The 13,187-nt window shown below is 39.4% G+C and overlaps 1 protein-coding gene across 1 annotated transcript in view; it reads right to left on the bottom strand.

The window, feature by feature from the left end:
• The window catches only part of CRISP1 (cysteine rich secretory protein 1), a 38,739-nt gene extending 26,471 nt beyond the window's left edge, over nucleotides 1–12,268 (bottom strand). The window contains exons 1-2 of the mRNA XM_042780326.1: nucleotides 12,203–12,268; nucleotides 5,195–5,320 (exon numbers count right to left, since the gene is read on the bottom strand). Of these exons, the coding sequence (XP_042636260.1) occupies nucleotides 5,195–5,320; nucleotides 12,203–12,268 (192 nt within the window). The remainder of the gene's footprint in view (nucleotides 1–5,194; nucleotides 5,321–12,202) is intronic.
• Between the last annotated feature and the right edge of the window lie 919 nt (nucleotides 12,269–13,187).

The following is a 13,187-nucleotide window of genomic DNA, read 5'->3' as shown; positions in this document are numbered from 1 at the left end:
GACATCCTTCTCCAGGGAATGGTCCTCTCTGACAACATGACCCGAACTAGGTGAGACGAAGTCTGGCCATTCTCGCTTCCAAGGAGTATCTTGGCTGCACTTCCTCCAGGACAGATCTGTTAGTTCTTTTAACAGTCCATGGTACTTTCAGCATTCTTTGCCAGCACCACAACTCAAAAGCATCAACTCTTCTTCGGTCTTCCTTAGTCATTGTCCAGCTCTTACATGTATATGAGGCAATTGGAAATATCATAGCCTGTGTCAGGCACACCTTAGTCCTAAAGGAGACATCCTTGCTCCTCAGCACTTGAAAGAGTTCCTTCACAGTCGACCTGCCCAGTGCTACACGTCCTCTAATATCCTGACTGCTGCTTCCATTGGTGTTGATTGTAGAACCAAGCAATGTGAATTCTTTGACAACCACAATATTTTCTCCATTTATCATGATGCTGCTTATAGGTCCAGTTGTGAGGATTTTTGTCTTCTTTATATTGAGATGTAATCCATACTGCAGACTGTGTTCTTCAGTCTTCATCAGTAAGTGCCTCCAGTCATCCTCAATTTCAGCAAGCAAGTTGTATCATCAGTGTATCTCAGATAGTTAATGATTCATCCTCCAATCCTGATGCCACGTTTTCCTTCCTATAGTCCAGCTTCTTGGATTATTTGCTCAGTGTATAGATTGAATAAGTATGGAGAAAGGATTCAACCCTGACGCACTCCCTTCTTTATTTTAAACCATGTAGTGTCCCCTTGTTCCTTTCGAATGACAGCCTCCTGGTCAAGGTACAGGTTCCTCATGAGTACAATGAAGTGTTTGGGAATTCCCATTCTTCTCAACATTATCCATAATTTGTCATGATCCACACAATCGAATGCCTTTGCATAGTCAAGAAAACACAAGTAAACATCTTTCTGGTATTCTTTGCCTTGAGCCAAGATCCATCTGACAACAGCTATGATATCCCTTGTTCCATGTCCTCTTTTGAATCCAGCTTGCAGCTCTGGAAGTTCTCTGTCAATATACTGCTGCACGCATTTTTGAATTATCTTCAGTAAGATCTTACTTGCGTGCAATATTAATGATATTGTTTGATAATTTCCACATTCTGTGGGATCACCTTTCTTTGGAATGGGTACAAATATAGATCTCTTCCAGTCAGTTGGCCAGGTAGCTGTCTTCCAAATCTCTTGGCATAACCAAGTGAGTGCCTCCAGTGAGGCATCTGTTTGTTAAAATATCTCAATGGGTATGGTATTCTGTCAATTCCCAGAGCCTTGTTCTTCACCAATTCCTTTATTGCAGCTTTGACTTCCTCCTTCAGTACCATTGGTTCTAGATCATATGCCACCTCCTAAAATGGATGAAGATTGACCAGTTCTTTTTGGTACAGTGAGTCTGTATTCCTTCCATCTTCTTTTGATGTTTCCTGGATCATTTAATATTTTGCTCTTAGAATCTTTCAGTGTTGCAACTCGAGGTTTAAATTTTTCTTCAGTTCTTTCAGCTTGAGAAATGCTGAGCGTGTTCTTCCCTTTTGATTTTCCAACTCCAAGTCTTTGTACATTTCATACTAGTAATTGGCTTTGTCTTCTCAAGCTGCTGTTTGAAATCTTCAGTTCAATGCTTGTATCTTGTCATTTCTTCCATTTGCTTTAGCTAGCCTCTGCAGGAGCTCTGGTAGCATAGTGGATAAAGCACTTGACTGCTAACCAGAAGGCTGGTGGTTCAAACCCACCAGCCACTCCTCAGAAGGAAGGTTGGGCAATCCTACTTCCATAGTGATACTGCCTCAAAAACCCAAGAAGGGGTCGCTATGAGTTGGGGCCGACTTGATGGCACATAACAACAACAACAACAACACTCTCTGCTCAAGGGCAAGTTTGAGAGTTTCTTCTGTCATCCATTTTGGTCTTCTCTTCTTTTGTTGTCTTTTTAGTGACCTCTTGCTTTCTTCATGGATGATGCTCTTGATGTCATCCCACAATTCTTCTGGTTTTTGGTCACTGGTGTTCAATGCATCAAATCTATTCTTTAGATGGTCTCTCAATTCAGAAGCGATGTATTCTAGATCATATTTTGGCTCTCGTGGACTTGTTTTAATTTTCTTTAACTTCAAGTTGAATTTGCACATGAGCAGTTGATGGTCTGTTCCACAATCAACTCCTGGCCTGTTTTGGCTGAAGATATTGAGCTTTTCCACTGCCTCTTGCCACAGATGTAGTCAATCTGATTCCTGTGTGTTCTATCTGGTGAAGTCTATGTGTAGAGCTGCCGTTTGTGTTGTTGAAAAAAGGTGTTTGCAATGAATAAGTCATTGGTCTTGGAAAATTTTACCATGAGAGTTCTAGCATTATTTCTGTCACCAAGGCCAAATTTTCCAACTACCAACGATTCTTCTTTGTTTCCAACTTTTGCATTCCAGTCACCAGTGATAGTTAACACATCCTGATTGCATGTTCAGTCAATTTCAGACTGCAGAAGTTGATAGATAGAAATCTTCAACTTTCTTATCTTTGGCTTTGGTGGTTGGTGCATAAATTTGAGTAATAGTCATATTAATGGGTCTTTCTTGTAGGCATATGGGTATTATCCTATCGCTGACAGCACTGGACTTCAGGACAGATCTTGAAACATCCTTTGTGATGATGAATGCCACACCATTCCTCTTTAAACTGTCATTCCCTGTGTAATAGATCATATGGTTGATTCAAAATGGCCAAAACCAGTCCATTTCAGCTCACTAAAACCTAGGACATCAATCTCTATGTGTTCCATTTCATTTTTGACAACTTTCAATTTTCCTTGATTCATACTTCATACATTCCATGTTCCAATTATTAATGGATGTTTGCCACTGTTTCTCCTCAATTTGAGTGGTGCCACATCAGCAAATAGAGGTCTCGAAAGCTTTACCTTATCCATATGAGTAAGGCTGATTTTACCCAGATGGTGCAGCTCTTGCCCAGTCCTACTTTGAGAGCTTTCTAAGCTAAGGGACTCATCTTCCTCCTCTGTATTTGACAATATTTCCAGACTATTCATAAAGTTGTGCAGTAATATATCAGACAGTGTTTCTCTTCATAAGGTTTTCCCTGGCCGATTCTTTGAGAATTGGATGGCCTCCTCCTTCTTCCTAGTTTGTCTCAGTCTGCAAGCCAGGCTGATACCTAAGGCTGACTCCTCAATCTGATCCTGTCCCCTTTGCCCTTTCTATCCTCTCCCTACTTTCCCACCTCTCTGCTTGTGGGGTGTGGCCTGGGTTCCCTCTCCTCACCCAGGTCCCTGTGGCTGACTCCAAACCACATGGCAGATCATTAATTTAAGTCCATTGAAAGTCCCAAGGTTGACAGAGCACAATAGGCTGCTGAACAATGACTCAGCTGCATGCAGGCTTCAAACATACCATAAGCTAGAGATCATTCCCCAAGTCTCTCCTTATACACAGGAAGCAGACCACATCCCAAAGATAGCTACTCAGCTGCTCACAGTAGATTCCAACATGGAGTTGATTACCAGTCTTATCATGGGGAACACTACCTCCAGCTGTCCAGCTACTCAACCAGGCCTAGCCAAGTTGACACACAAACTTAACTACCACAGATATCATGCTTGGTAAAGAAGAGGGTCAGTTAAAAAGGGAAGACCCTCAATGAGATGGATTGACACAGTGTCTACAATGATGGGTTCAAGCATAGCAGAGATTGTGAGGGTGGTGTTGGACAGGGCATGTTTTATTCTATTGTACACAGAGTCTCTATGAGTCAGAGCTGATTCAATGGCACCTAAAAACAACATTGTTGTGAGTACATCACAGCTCAACTTCTCCCTGTGTCCAATCATTTTTCTCTCCCTACTTCTACAAGGAGGTGTAAATCTGGAGATTGTCTCCCAATATATATCTTACATTCTAATAGCCATCTCAATGTCGGCTACTTGGGGAAACTGATATGAGGCACTCATTATATATAGTTTGCAGTTCAAACATTTTTGAACCTATCTAGGACATTCCCTCTGATTAATGTTGGTAAGACATCCTTTCCATGAAACATTCTTGATATGTCTCACAAACCAAATCTAAACCCACTGCCATCAAGTTGATTCTGATTTATAGTGACCCCCATTGTGTTTCCAAAGTGGCAAATCTTTAATAAAATGGATTGCCCCATTTTTCTTCCACAGAGTGGCTGATGGGTTTGAACTGCCAATCTTCTGGTTAGCAGTTCAGTGCCTTAGGCAGTGCACCATCAGAGCTCCTTGAGGTTCACAAGAAGGTATTTATTGTTGTTGCATTATATAAAACTAATATTGTGAGATAATAAGTCCAAGGATTATCACCTAATCAGTTGACAATTTCCCTAAATTTTTGTGGATAATACCTAGTCTGCTCACACACCAGGTTTATAGTGGAAAGACAATTTCTCTACCTTTTTATGGTATGCAAAAACCAAAAAACCAAACCCACTGCCATCTAGTCAATTCTGACTCATAGTTACATCCATAGGGTTTCCAAGATTGTAAATCTTTCCAGAAGTAGATTATAATATCTTCCTCTCACAGAGCAGCTGGTGGATTTGAACTACTGACCTTCTGTTTAGCAGCCAAATGCCTTACCCTCCGCACACCAGAGGTCCTTACAGGATGCAAGGGAATTGGGAAATAGATATGCCAGTGTTTGTTTTCCTGTCATCATCACCTGGTTTAGAATCTAGATCTCTTAACTCTCAACCAGTATCTTTGCTTCCAGGCAACTGCCTTGTGAAGATAGCTATGGAATACCTCAGCAAACTTATTAATCAGGGTGTCCTATAGGCCTAGAAGCATCAACATGGGATGGAAGCTTGTTAGAAATGAAAATGGTTGGCCCCACCACACACCTCTCCAACCAGGATCTCTGTGTGTGGGACCCAAGAATCTGTGATGTATCAAGTTCTGCAAGCAGTTCTTTAATGCAAAAAAGCTTGAGGAAAGGATACATTTCAAATGAAGTTAGACTGCTTGAGGTGGAATTATTACTCTATTATTTACTAACTGCATACCATTGGGAAATTCATTTAACTTCTCTGGGCTCCAGTTTCTTCTGCTGTGTCAAAGGTTGTTTGTGAAGGTCAGACTTCTGAGTATTTTGACAGAGCTAGGAACTTAATAAGATCTTTATTATTGATAACACTGTTGCTGATTAATTAGTCTTACCATTTTCAGCATGTTGCGGGCTGATGGAGTTACATGTCTCCTGAAATTATTATGTACATTAACGATTTCTTCTTGGACAGTTGCCAATGTCGTGAGGAGTGTATTATATGGGACTCCAGGTTTTTCCTGTTATCAGAAAATCACTAATTAGTCTTCTTTTAAATGGAATTTATCACATAAAGTATATTCTTTTCAGATGTATAGATAATATGGGAGCTCTGGTAGCATAGTGCCAAGGCGGTTCAAACCCACCAGCCACTCCTCGGAAGGAAGATGGGGCAATCTACTTCCATAGTGATACTGCCTCAGAAACCCATGGAGGGGTGGTTATGAATCAGATCTGACTAAATGGCACACAACAACAACAACAACATAGATAATATACTATTTTGTCTTTTTTTTTTTCCTTAATAGACTTTACTTTTTTACAGAGGTATAAAGGTTATGGAAAAATTGTGCACAAAGTATGGAGAGCTCCCATATATCCCTTTTCCTCCCTGCACCACTCTCCCAACCACCAGAAAAGAAAAAAATTAAACCCATTGCCATGAAGTCAATTCTGACTCATTGTGATCCTATAGGACAGAATAGAACTGCCCCCGTAGGGTTCCAAGGCTATAAATCCTTACAGAAGCAAATGCTTCATCTTTCTCCCATGGAGTGGCTGGTGAGTTTGAACCACTGACCTTTCAGTTAGCAGCCCAGCACTTACCACTGTGCCGCCAAGGCTCTCTACTTCAGCACGTCTTTCCTAAGATTACCATCTTGCATTCCTGTAGTACATTTGTTATAATTGATGCACTAATATTGATATGCTATTACAAACTCAAGTCCATATTTATATTAAGCTCATTCTTCATATAGTTCTAAGGGTTTTGAAACATGCAAATATCATGTGATGATCATTAAAGTATTGTGCAGAATAGTTTCATTGCCCTAAAATACTGTACATTCCACTTATTCATCTTTAGCCTGCTGCCCTGGAAGCCCTGGCAACCACTGATATTTTTATGTCTTTATAGTTTTCCTAGGAGTCACTGGGTGGTGCAAATGGTAAAGCAGTGGACTACTAACCAAAAGATTGGCTGTTTGAACCTACCCAGCAACACCTTGGAAAAAAGTGTTGGCAATTTGCTTCTAAAAGGTCAAAGCCCTGAAAACTCTATGGAATGCACTTTTACTCTGCACACATAGGGTCTCTCAACTTCAACTAGTGTAATTTTTCTTTTTTCACCAAGTTATATAGTTGAAATCATACAGGATGTAGATTTCTTTTAGGCTTCCATGTCTTTGTATAACTTGATACCTTATTTCTTTTTATTGCTGAATGATATACTCCATTATATGGATATAGCACAGTGTGTTTATCCATACACCTATGGGAAGATATCTTGATTGCTTCAAATTTTGGGCAATCATTAATGAAGTTGCTATGAGTAATGTGTAAATTTTCATATGGAGCACAACTTTTCACTTCACGATATATACTCTTGTACTTTCAAGTGAATAAACGGATACACAGCATTTTTTAATTTATAATTTTGCACTATATTAGTTTTCATTTCTCTAGTGCTAGGTTTGAAGATTTCTGAATGTCAATCTGGCATTGTAGTAGTGGTGTATGGGATAGTACATTGGATATTCTGTGATTAGGGCTTTTCAAAGTGATAAGAAGCCCTGGTGTGGCAAACAATTAAGTACTTAGCTTCTAACTGGAAGGTTCATGGTTTGAACCCACTCAGAAGCTCCATGGGAAAAAGATCTGGCAATTTGCTTCCATAAAGGTTATAGCCAAGAAAACCCTATGGGGCAGTTCTACACTGACAGATGAAGTCACTATGAGTTGAAATCTACTCAATGGCACCTAAGGACAACTACAGTGAGAGAGGTTGATATCACTTTTTTGGGAATGACTTTCCTTCCTTGGCTCATTTTTCATTCCCCTACAAGTGTTCCTACAAGTGTTTCCTTTACTTCTCAAATACACTACATGCAACTGAATCTTTGCCTAAAGGTATGGGAGAATTCAAACTAACAGATTCATTATTTAGTACAAAGCCTTAAGAGTGTCACTAAGTCAGAGTCTATTTCTTTGTCCTGTTTATTAATTGCTGTCTGGAGGGGCTTCCTTGTGTGTGTATGTCTGCATGTGTGTGTGTGATATCACATCTAACCTTAAAAAAAAAAAAAAGTGGCAAAACTACCAGTTACTATTGATTCAATTCTGATTCATGGCAACCCCATGTGTGTCAGGATAGACCCGCACTGCACAGGCTTTTCATGACTGTGATTTTTTATAAGTAGATTGCTGGACCTTCCTTTCAAGGCACCTCTGAGTGGATGCTAACTGCCAATATTTCAGTGAGTAATCCAGTGATTAATGGTTTGCTCTACCCAGAGATTCTATGTGGCAAAAGTAGTGCAGTATAGTTTACTTTTCCTTCCTCAATTGTTATAACTTTATCAGCACAGTTTCTACATGGAGAAGATTCAGAAAATACTTGCTAAAATATAGAAGTAGCTATTGTCATGTGTTTTGCACTGACAGTAGAGTATGGACAAAGGGAATAAATATTGAATCCAGGAGATCCCTCTACAGATTGTCCCTTGTGAACATCACTTCTTCAGTAGCATACACATCTGGTGGCATTTCCTTTACACTTCACTTAGCTCATGGCTAGACTATAGGAAATACTGGAGACTCCTTGTGATTTCCAGCTTATAATTCTCCTTGCTTTTCTAAATAACTCTGTTCTACTGGGATTCAAGAATACAGTCTACAGTATGGATTACATCTCAATATAAAGAAAACAAAAGTCCTCACAACTGGACCAATGAACAGCATCACAATAAATGGAGAGAAGATTGAATTGTCAAAGAATTCATGTTGCTTGGTTCTACAATCTATGCCAATGGAAGCAGCAGTCAGGACATTAGACGACATGTAGCATTGGGAAAGTCAACTGCAAAGGAACTGTATCAAGTGCTGAGGAACAAGGATGTCCCCTTGAGGACTAAGGTGCGCCTGACACAAGCCATGATATTTCCAATCACCTCGTATGCATGTGAAAGCTGGACAATGAATAAGGAAGACTGAAGAAGAGTTGATGCTTTTGAGTCATGGTGCTGGCAGAGAATGCTGAAAGTACCATGGACTGCTAAAAGAACTAACAGATCTGTCCTGGAGGAAGTGCAGCCAGAATGCTCCTTGGAAGCAAGAATGGCCAGACGTCATCTCACCTATTTTGGTCATGTTGTTGGAAGGGACCATTCCCTGGAGAAGGATGTCATGCTTGGTAGGGTGGAGGGTCAACGAAAGAGGGGGAGGCCTTCAACGAGATGAATTGACATGGTGGCTGCGATGATGGGCTCAAGTATAGCAGGGATTGTGGGGCTGGTGCGGGATCGGGCAGTGTTTCGTTCTGCTGTGCATGGGGTCTCTATGAGTCGGGAATGACTCGACGGCAGTTAACAACAACACTGGAACTCAGGATATTTGATTCTGACACCTTCTTCTCCAACATTCACTCTGCTCTTATGGCTTTGCTGAGTCCCTGGGTGGTACAAATAACTAATATGTTGGGCTTCTAACCAAAAGGATGGAGGTTCAAGTCCACCTAGAGGCACCTTGGAACAGACACCTGACAATCTATTTCCAAAATATCAGCCATTGAAAAACCTATGGAGCACAGTGCTACTCCGACACACACTGGGTCACCATGTGTCAGAATTGACTTGACTGACTTGATGACAACTGGTTTTAATAGTTTAATCATCACTTCCTTTCATTCTTAGAGACTGTGTCTTCTGAAACAAATTCATTTTCTCTACTCCTATTTCTATAGTCAGCTTGAGAGTCTTTTTTGCTCACATGGATGACCCCAACCCTCTGATGTCTCAGGCCTTTGAATTCTTCATTTAAATAGTCTTCTCTAGTTCTTTTTAGATTTCCACTCTCTTGGTCACATGCTAAATCTTCTTATCAGTCCACAATGCTATATTTCCAAAATCACTAAACCATGCATTTCCTTGTTCAGCCAGGACTCCCTCTTTTTTCCAGGTGTGAATGGCACCCATTCTCACTATTCATCAATATTATTTAGCTCTCTAGTCCCCATTCCTTCTCTCTCTTCATTAGCCTTCTTTTGTCTTTTCTTTCTTCTTTATCTACATTGTCATTTCAACAATTCTCTTTTAAATCATTGAGTACTTTCCGTGCCCTACTCCCACCTGGGAGTATCCCAACTTTGGGTAAGACCAATTCTCCTGTCTGTACTATGTTAGCTTAGCATTATTACGAGTACATCACACAAAAGAATAAGTATTGGTGTCACCCAAAATCAAGATGACTAATCTCAGTTGGGTCATTAATTTTGAAACAGATACAGATTTCTTGTTATAATTATTTCAACAGCTCATGGGTGTTAGAAAGAAGAACTAAATTCTTAGCAAGGCCAATGCATACCCTGCTTACTTCTCAATTTCTATGTAAGGCATGCTCCTCTAGTTTTTTCTGCTTTTGTCATAGCAGTTGTCTTCTAGATATTCCAAAGGACCAGTTTACATCTTGTCTCAGAATATTTGCCTAAGCCACCCATTCAGCTTATGCTGAATTATCCTTAATTAATTAACCTAGGTGATGCTGACTTATCCTTCATCTCTCAGATATACCATTTTCTCAGGAAAGTCTCCTTGAGTTACCTCAGATAACATCAGGTAGATCTGTGATATGATCCTGACTCCTTCTAATTTTCTTTAATAGAACTTTTTGGGTACAGTCTACCAGATTCTCATGGAAAACTAAATGTCTCAGTAGAAAAATGATTTCTGTCAGATGCCTAAGATCGGAAGGGACCAATCCTTGGAGTAAACATCATGCTTAATAAAGTAGAGAGCAAAAAAGGGGAAGCCCCTCAATAAGATGGATTGGCCCAGTGGCTGCAAAAATGGGCTCATACAAAGAAAAGATTGTGAGGATGATGCAAGACTAGACAGTGTTTTGTTCTGTATAAATAGGATTGCTATGAGTTGGAACTGACTCTATGGTACCTAATGACAACAACAACATCCCAGCAAACTCTGACACTGAAGATTAAGTTTCAAATAAGCTTCAGGCCTGACATTCAGACTATTTGTTTTCCACATGAATCTAAAAAATGAAGGTATGGTATATTTATTTTGGTTGATTAAATTGCAACAGCTCATCATTTCCTTTGCTTGGTATTCATGTTTAATGTTTACATAATAAATTTGTATTTGGAACTTAATTTTTTCTTATTTGTTTTACTTTAGATTTTTCAAATATTAATTCTCAAGTAAACTGTGTATTATATTATATGCAAATATCTATAAAATGTAGACTTCTGTTTTACCAACACTTTCTACCTTCTCATATTTTTCTTTTGAATTTCTGCTTAAGACATAGATTGGCTCTGCTCTCATGAATATGATGTGTTCTTCTTATTTACTTTCTGCTCTGGTCTTTTAAATAGAGATAATGGCAATTCAGGTCAGGTTGACTTGTACTGAGTTGTCTAGACCAGCCCACTACTAGAGCTTGTGAGCAAATATCATGTTCTCACTGTTTGCCTTTTCTTTTTATTTAAAATGGTGGCTATGTTTCAGCTTAGCCTTTCTTTATTGTGAAGTGTGAAGAGCCTCACTATATGTTGGGGGTAGAGAACCAGAGAGCAGATAGACTTCATCTTAAAGACTTTAGTTCTGGCTTGCTGTAAAATTATGGAGTTCCACCTTTGGGGATGAAAGGCAAGTGAGGGGATCCAAACACCAAATCAACAAATTTCCTTTCAAGTATAAAATTAAGTACCTTCCACTTTCAACTTCTTTAACCTGGCATTTTTATAATAAAATTATTGACTTTAACTTTTTAAAAAAAATATTTGTGATATATTGTAAAACATATTATTTTCTGATATTTTCATATCACTGATATTATTTATAAGTGCAAATTATTGGGTGCAATAATGCACTCAATCATAGCAATGATTGTAAAAATGGCACAGGATGGGGCAATGTTTTGTTCTGTTGTGTATGGGGGCACTATAAGTTTGAACTGACTTGAAGGCACCTAACAACAACAAAGGCACTCTGATGACATAGTGGATAAGGCATTTGACTGCTAACCAGAAGGCCAGCGGTTCAAACCCACCAAGCATTCTATGGAAGGAAGATGGGGTAATCTACTTTCATAAAGATTTACAGCCTCAGAAACTCAATGGAAGTAGCTATGAGTTGGAATTGACTCCATGACAGTGAATCTTTTTTCTTCCCCCTTTGGTTTAACAACACCAACAACAACATTACTGAGTGACCATAAAATAACAATGAGTCAGAATTGACTGGTGAAAATTGTTTTTGTTTGTTTGTTTACTCCTCAGAATATCACCTAGTGTTTTCATTCTTTTTTTGTGATCGTAGTTGTTAGTAGTTAGAATCAGCACTCATATATTTATTCCATTGGTAATGCTCTCTTACATTTCTTTCCTTTGTTGGGGCTTCTTTTCACTTTATATTTAAAGGTGATGTGTCAAATTCTTGTTATAGTTACCAATCAGTTAACCTGGAACATTAATTAAATATTTACTTTCTCAGGGAATAAGAATAAGAAACAGCATTTTTTGCTCATCTAGTCATGGAAAATGTGTGGGTCAGTTGGGAAGAAATCTGTCCTACATCCTCAACTTCTTTGAATTACTTACAGGGATTGTAATAAAGTAGACATCAGCCCATAAACAAAAGATGTGTAGATTTCATTTCAGGCTCTGCTAGTTCCTAATTAAGTAACCTTGCCAAGTGACTGAACCTGCCTATGCCTTGGTTCCCTCATCTGTAAAACGAGATTAGGTATATTACTTATAGGACTATTGGTGAGAACTAGGTAAGTTGTATGAGTAGAGTCCTCATAACAATGCCTGAAATCCATTGAGGTCTATTAAAGGGTTAACTCTCATCTAGAAAGCAATTATGAAAAATACAATCTTCACATACTCTTCCGGCTGACACAGGCTGGAAGCCAAAAGCAGCAATCAAAAACAAGAAATGCTTCACTGTCATACCTGAAAAGAAAAGAAACCAAAATTTAGACTCTTCTCAACAAATGGAATAGTATTTTGTATTACACCTTTTCGGAACCACTTTTCTAGGTGACTGTATCTTCTATAAAATGGGGCCTGCTGGACAAGAACAAGGGACTAAGGGAAGAATATAGAACTGGGTAGCTAGAATAATGGCCTCTGAGTGTTGTCCCCATCCTAACCACCACAACTTTGAATATGTTATGCTATGAGGAATTAAGGTAGCAGATGGACTTAATATTGATAAGTAATTTACTTTAAAATGCGGAGATCATTCTGTATTATGCAGGTGGATCCAATGTAATCACAAGAGTTTTAAAATGTGAAAAAAAGGAGTCAAGTGAGTGACAGAGTGACACTATGTGAGGAAGACTCTACCAGGCATTGCTGGCTTTGAAGATGGAGGAAGGAAGACATACCCAAGAAATGAAAACAGCCACTAGAAACTGGAAAAGATTAGGGAATGTGTTCTGTCTAGAGCATCCAGAAGGAATGCAATCTTTCTGATGTCTTGATTTTTGCCCAATGTAACCTATGCTGGACTTCTGACCTCTAGATCTCTGGTGGCATAGTGCCTAAGGCATTTGACTGCTAACCATAAGTCTGGGGGTTCAAACCCACCAGTTACTCCCCAGAAGGAAGACTGGGCAATCTACTTCTGTGGAGAAACCGCCTCGAAAACCCAAGGACAGGATCACTATGAATCACAATCAATTCGAGGGCAGTGAGGTTGGTTTGTTTCTTTTTGACCTCTCAAAACTCACTGCGGTAGAGTCCGGTGGGACTCATAGTGACCCCTCATTGGGTTTCCAGGCATATCACTATGAAAGTAGATTGCCCAGTCTTCCTTCCAAGGAGTGGCTGGTGGCTTTGAACCTCCAGCCTTGTGGTTAGCAGTC

This window comes from Orycteropus afer, unplaced genomic scaffold (assembly GCF_000298275.1).
Source record: "Orycteropus afer afer isolate SDZICR_OR568_19922 unplaced genomic scaffold, OryAfe1.0 scaffold00034, whole genome shotgun sequence".
Classification (NCBI taxonomy): Eukaryota; Metazoa; Chordata; class Mammalia; order Tubulidentata; family Orycteropodidae; genus Orycteropus; species Orycteropus afer.
Note: the sequence above shows the minus strand (reverse complement) of the source record. Positions and strands in the feature narration are given on the sequence as shown.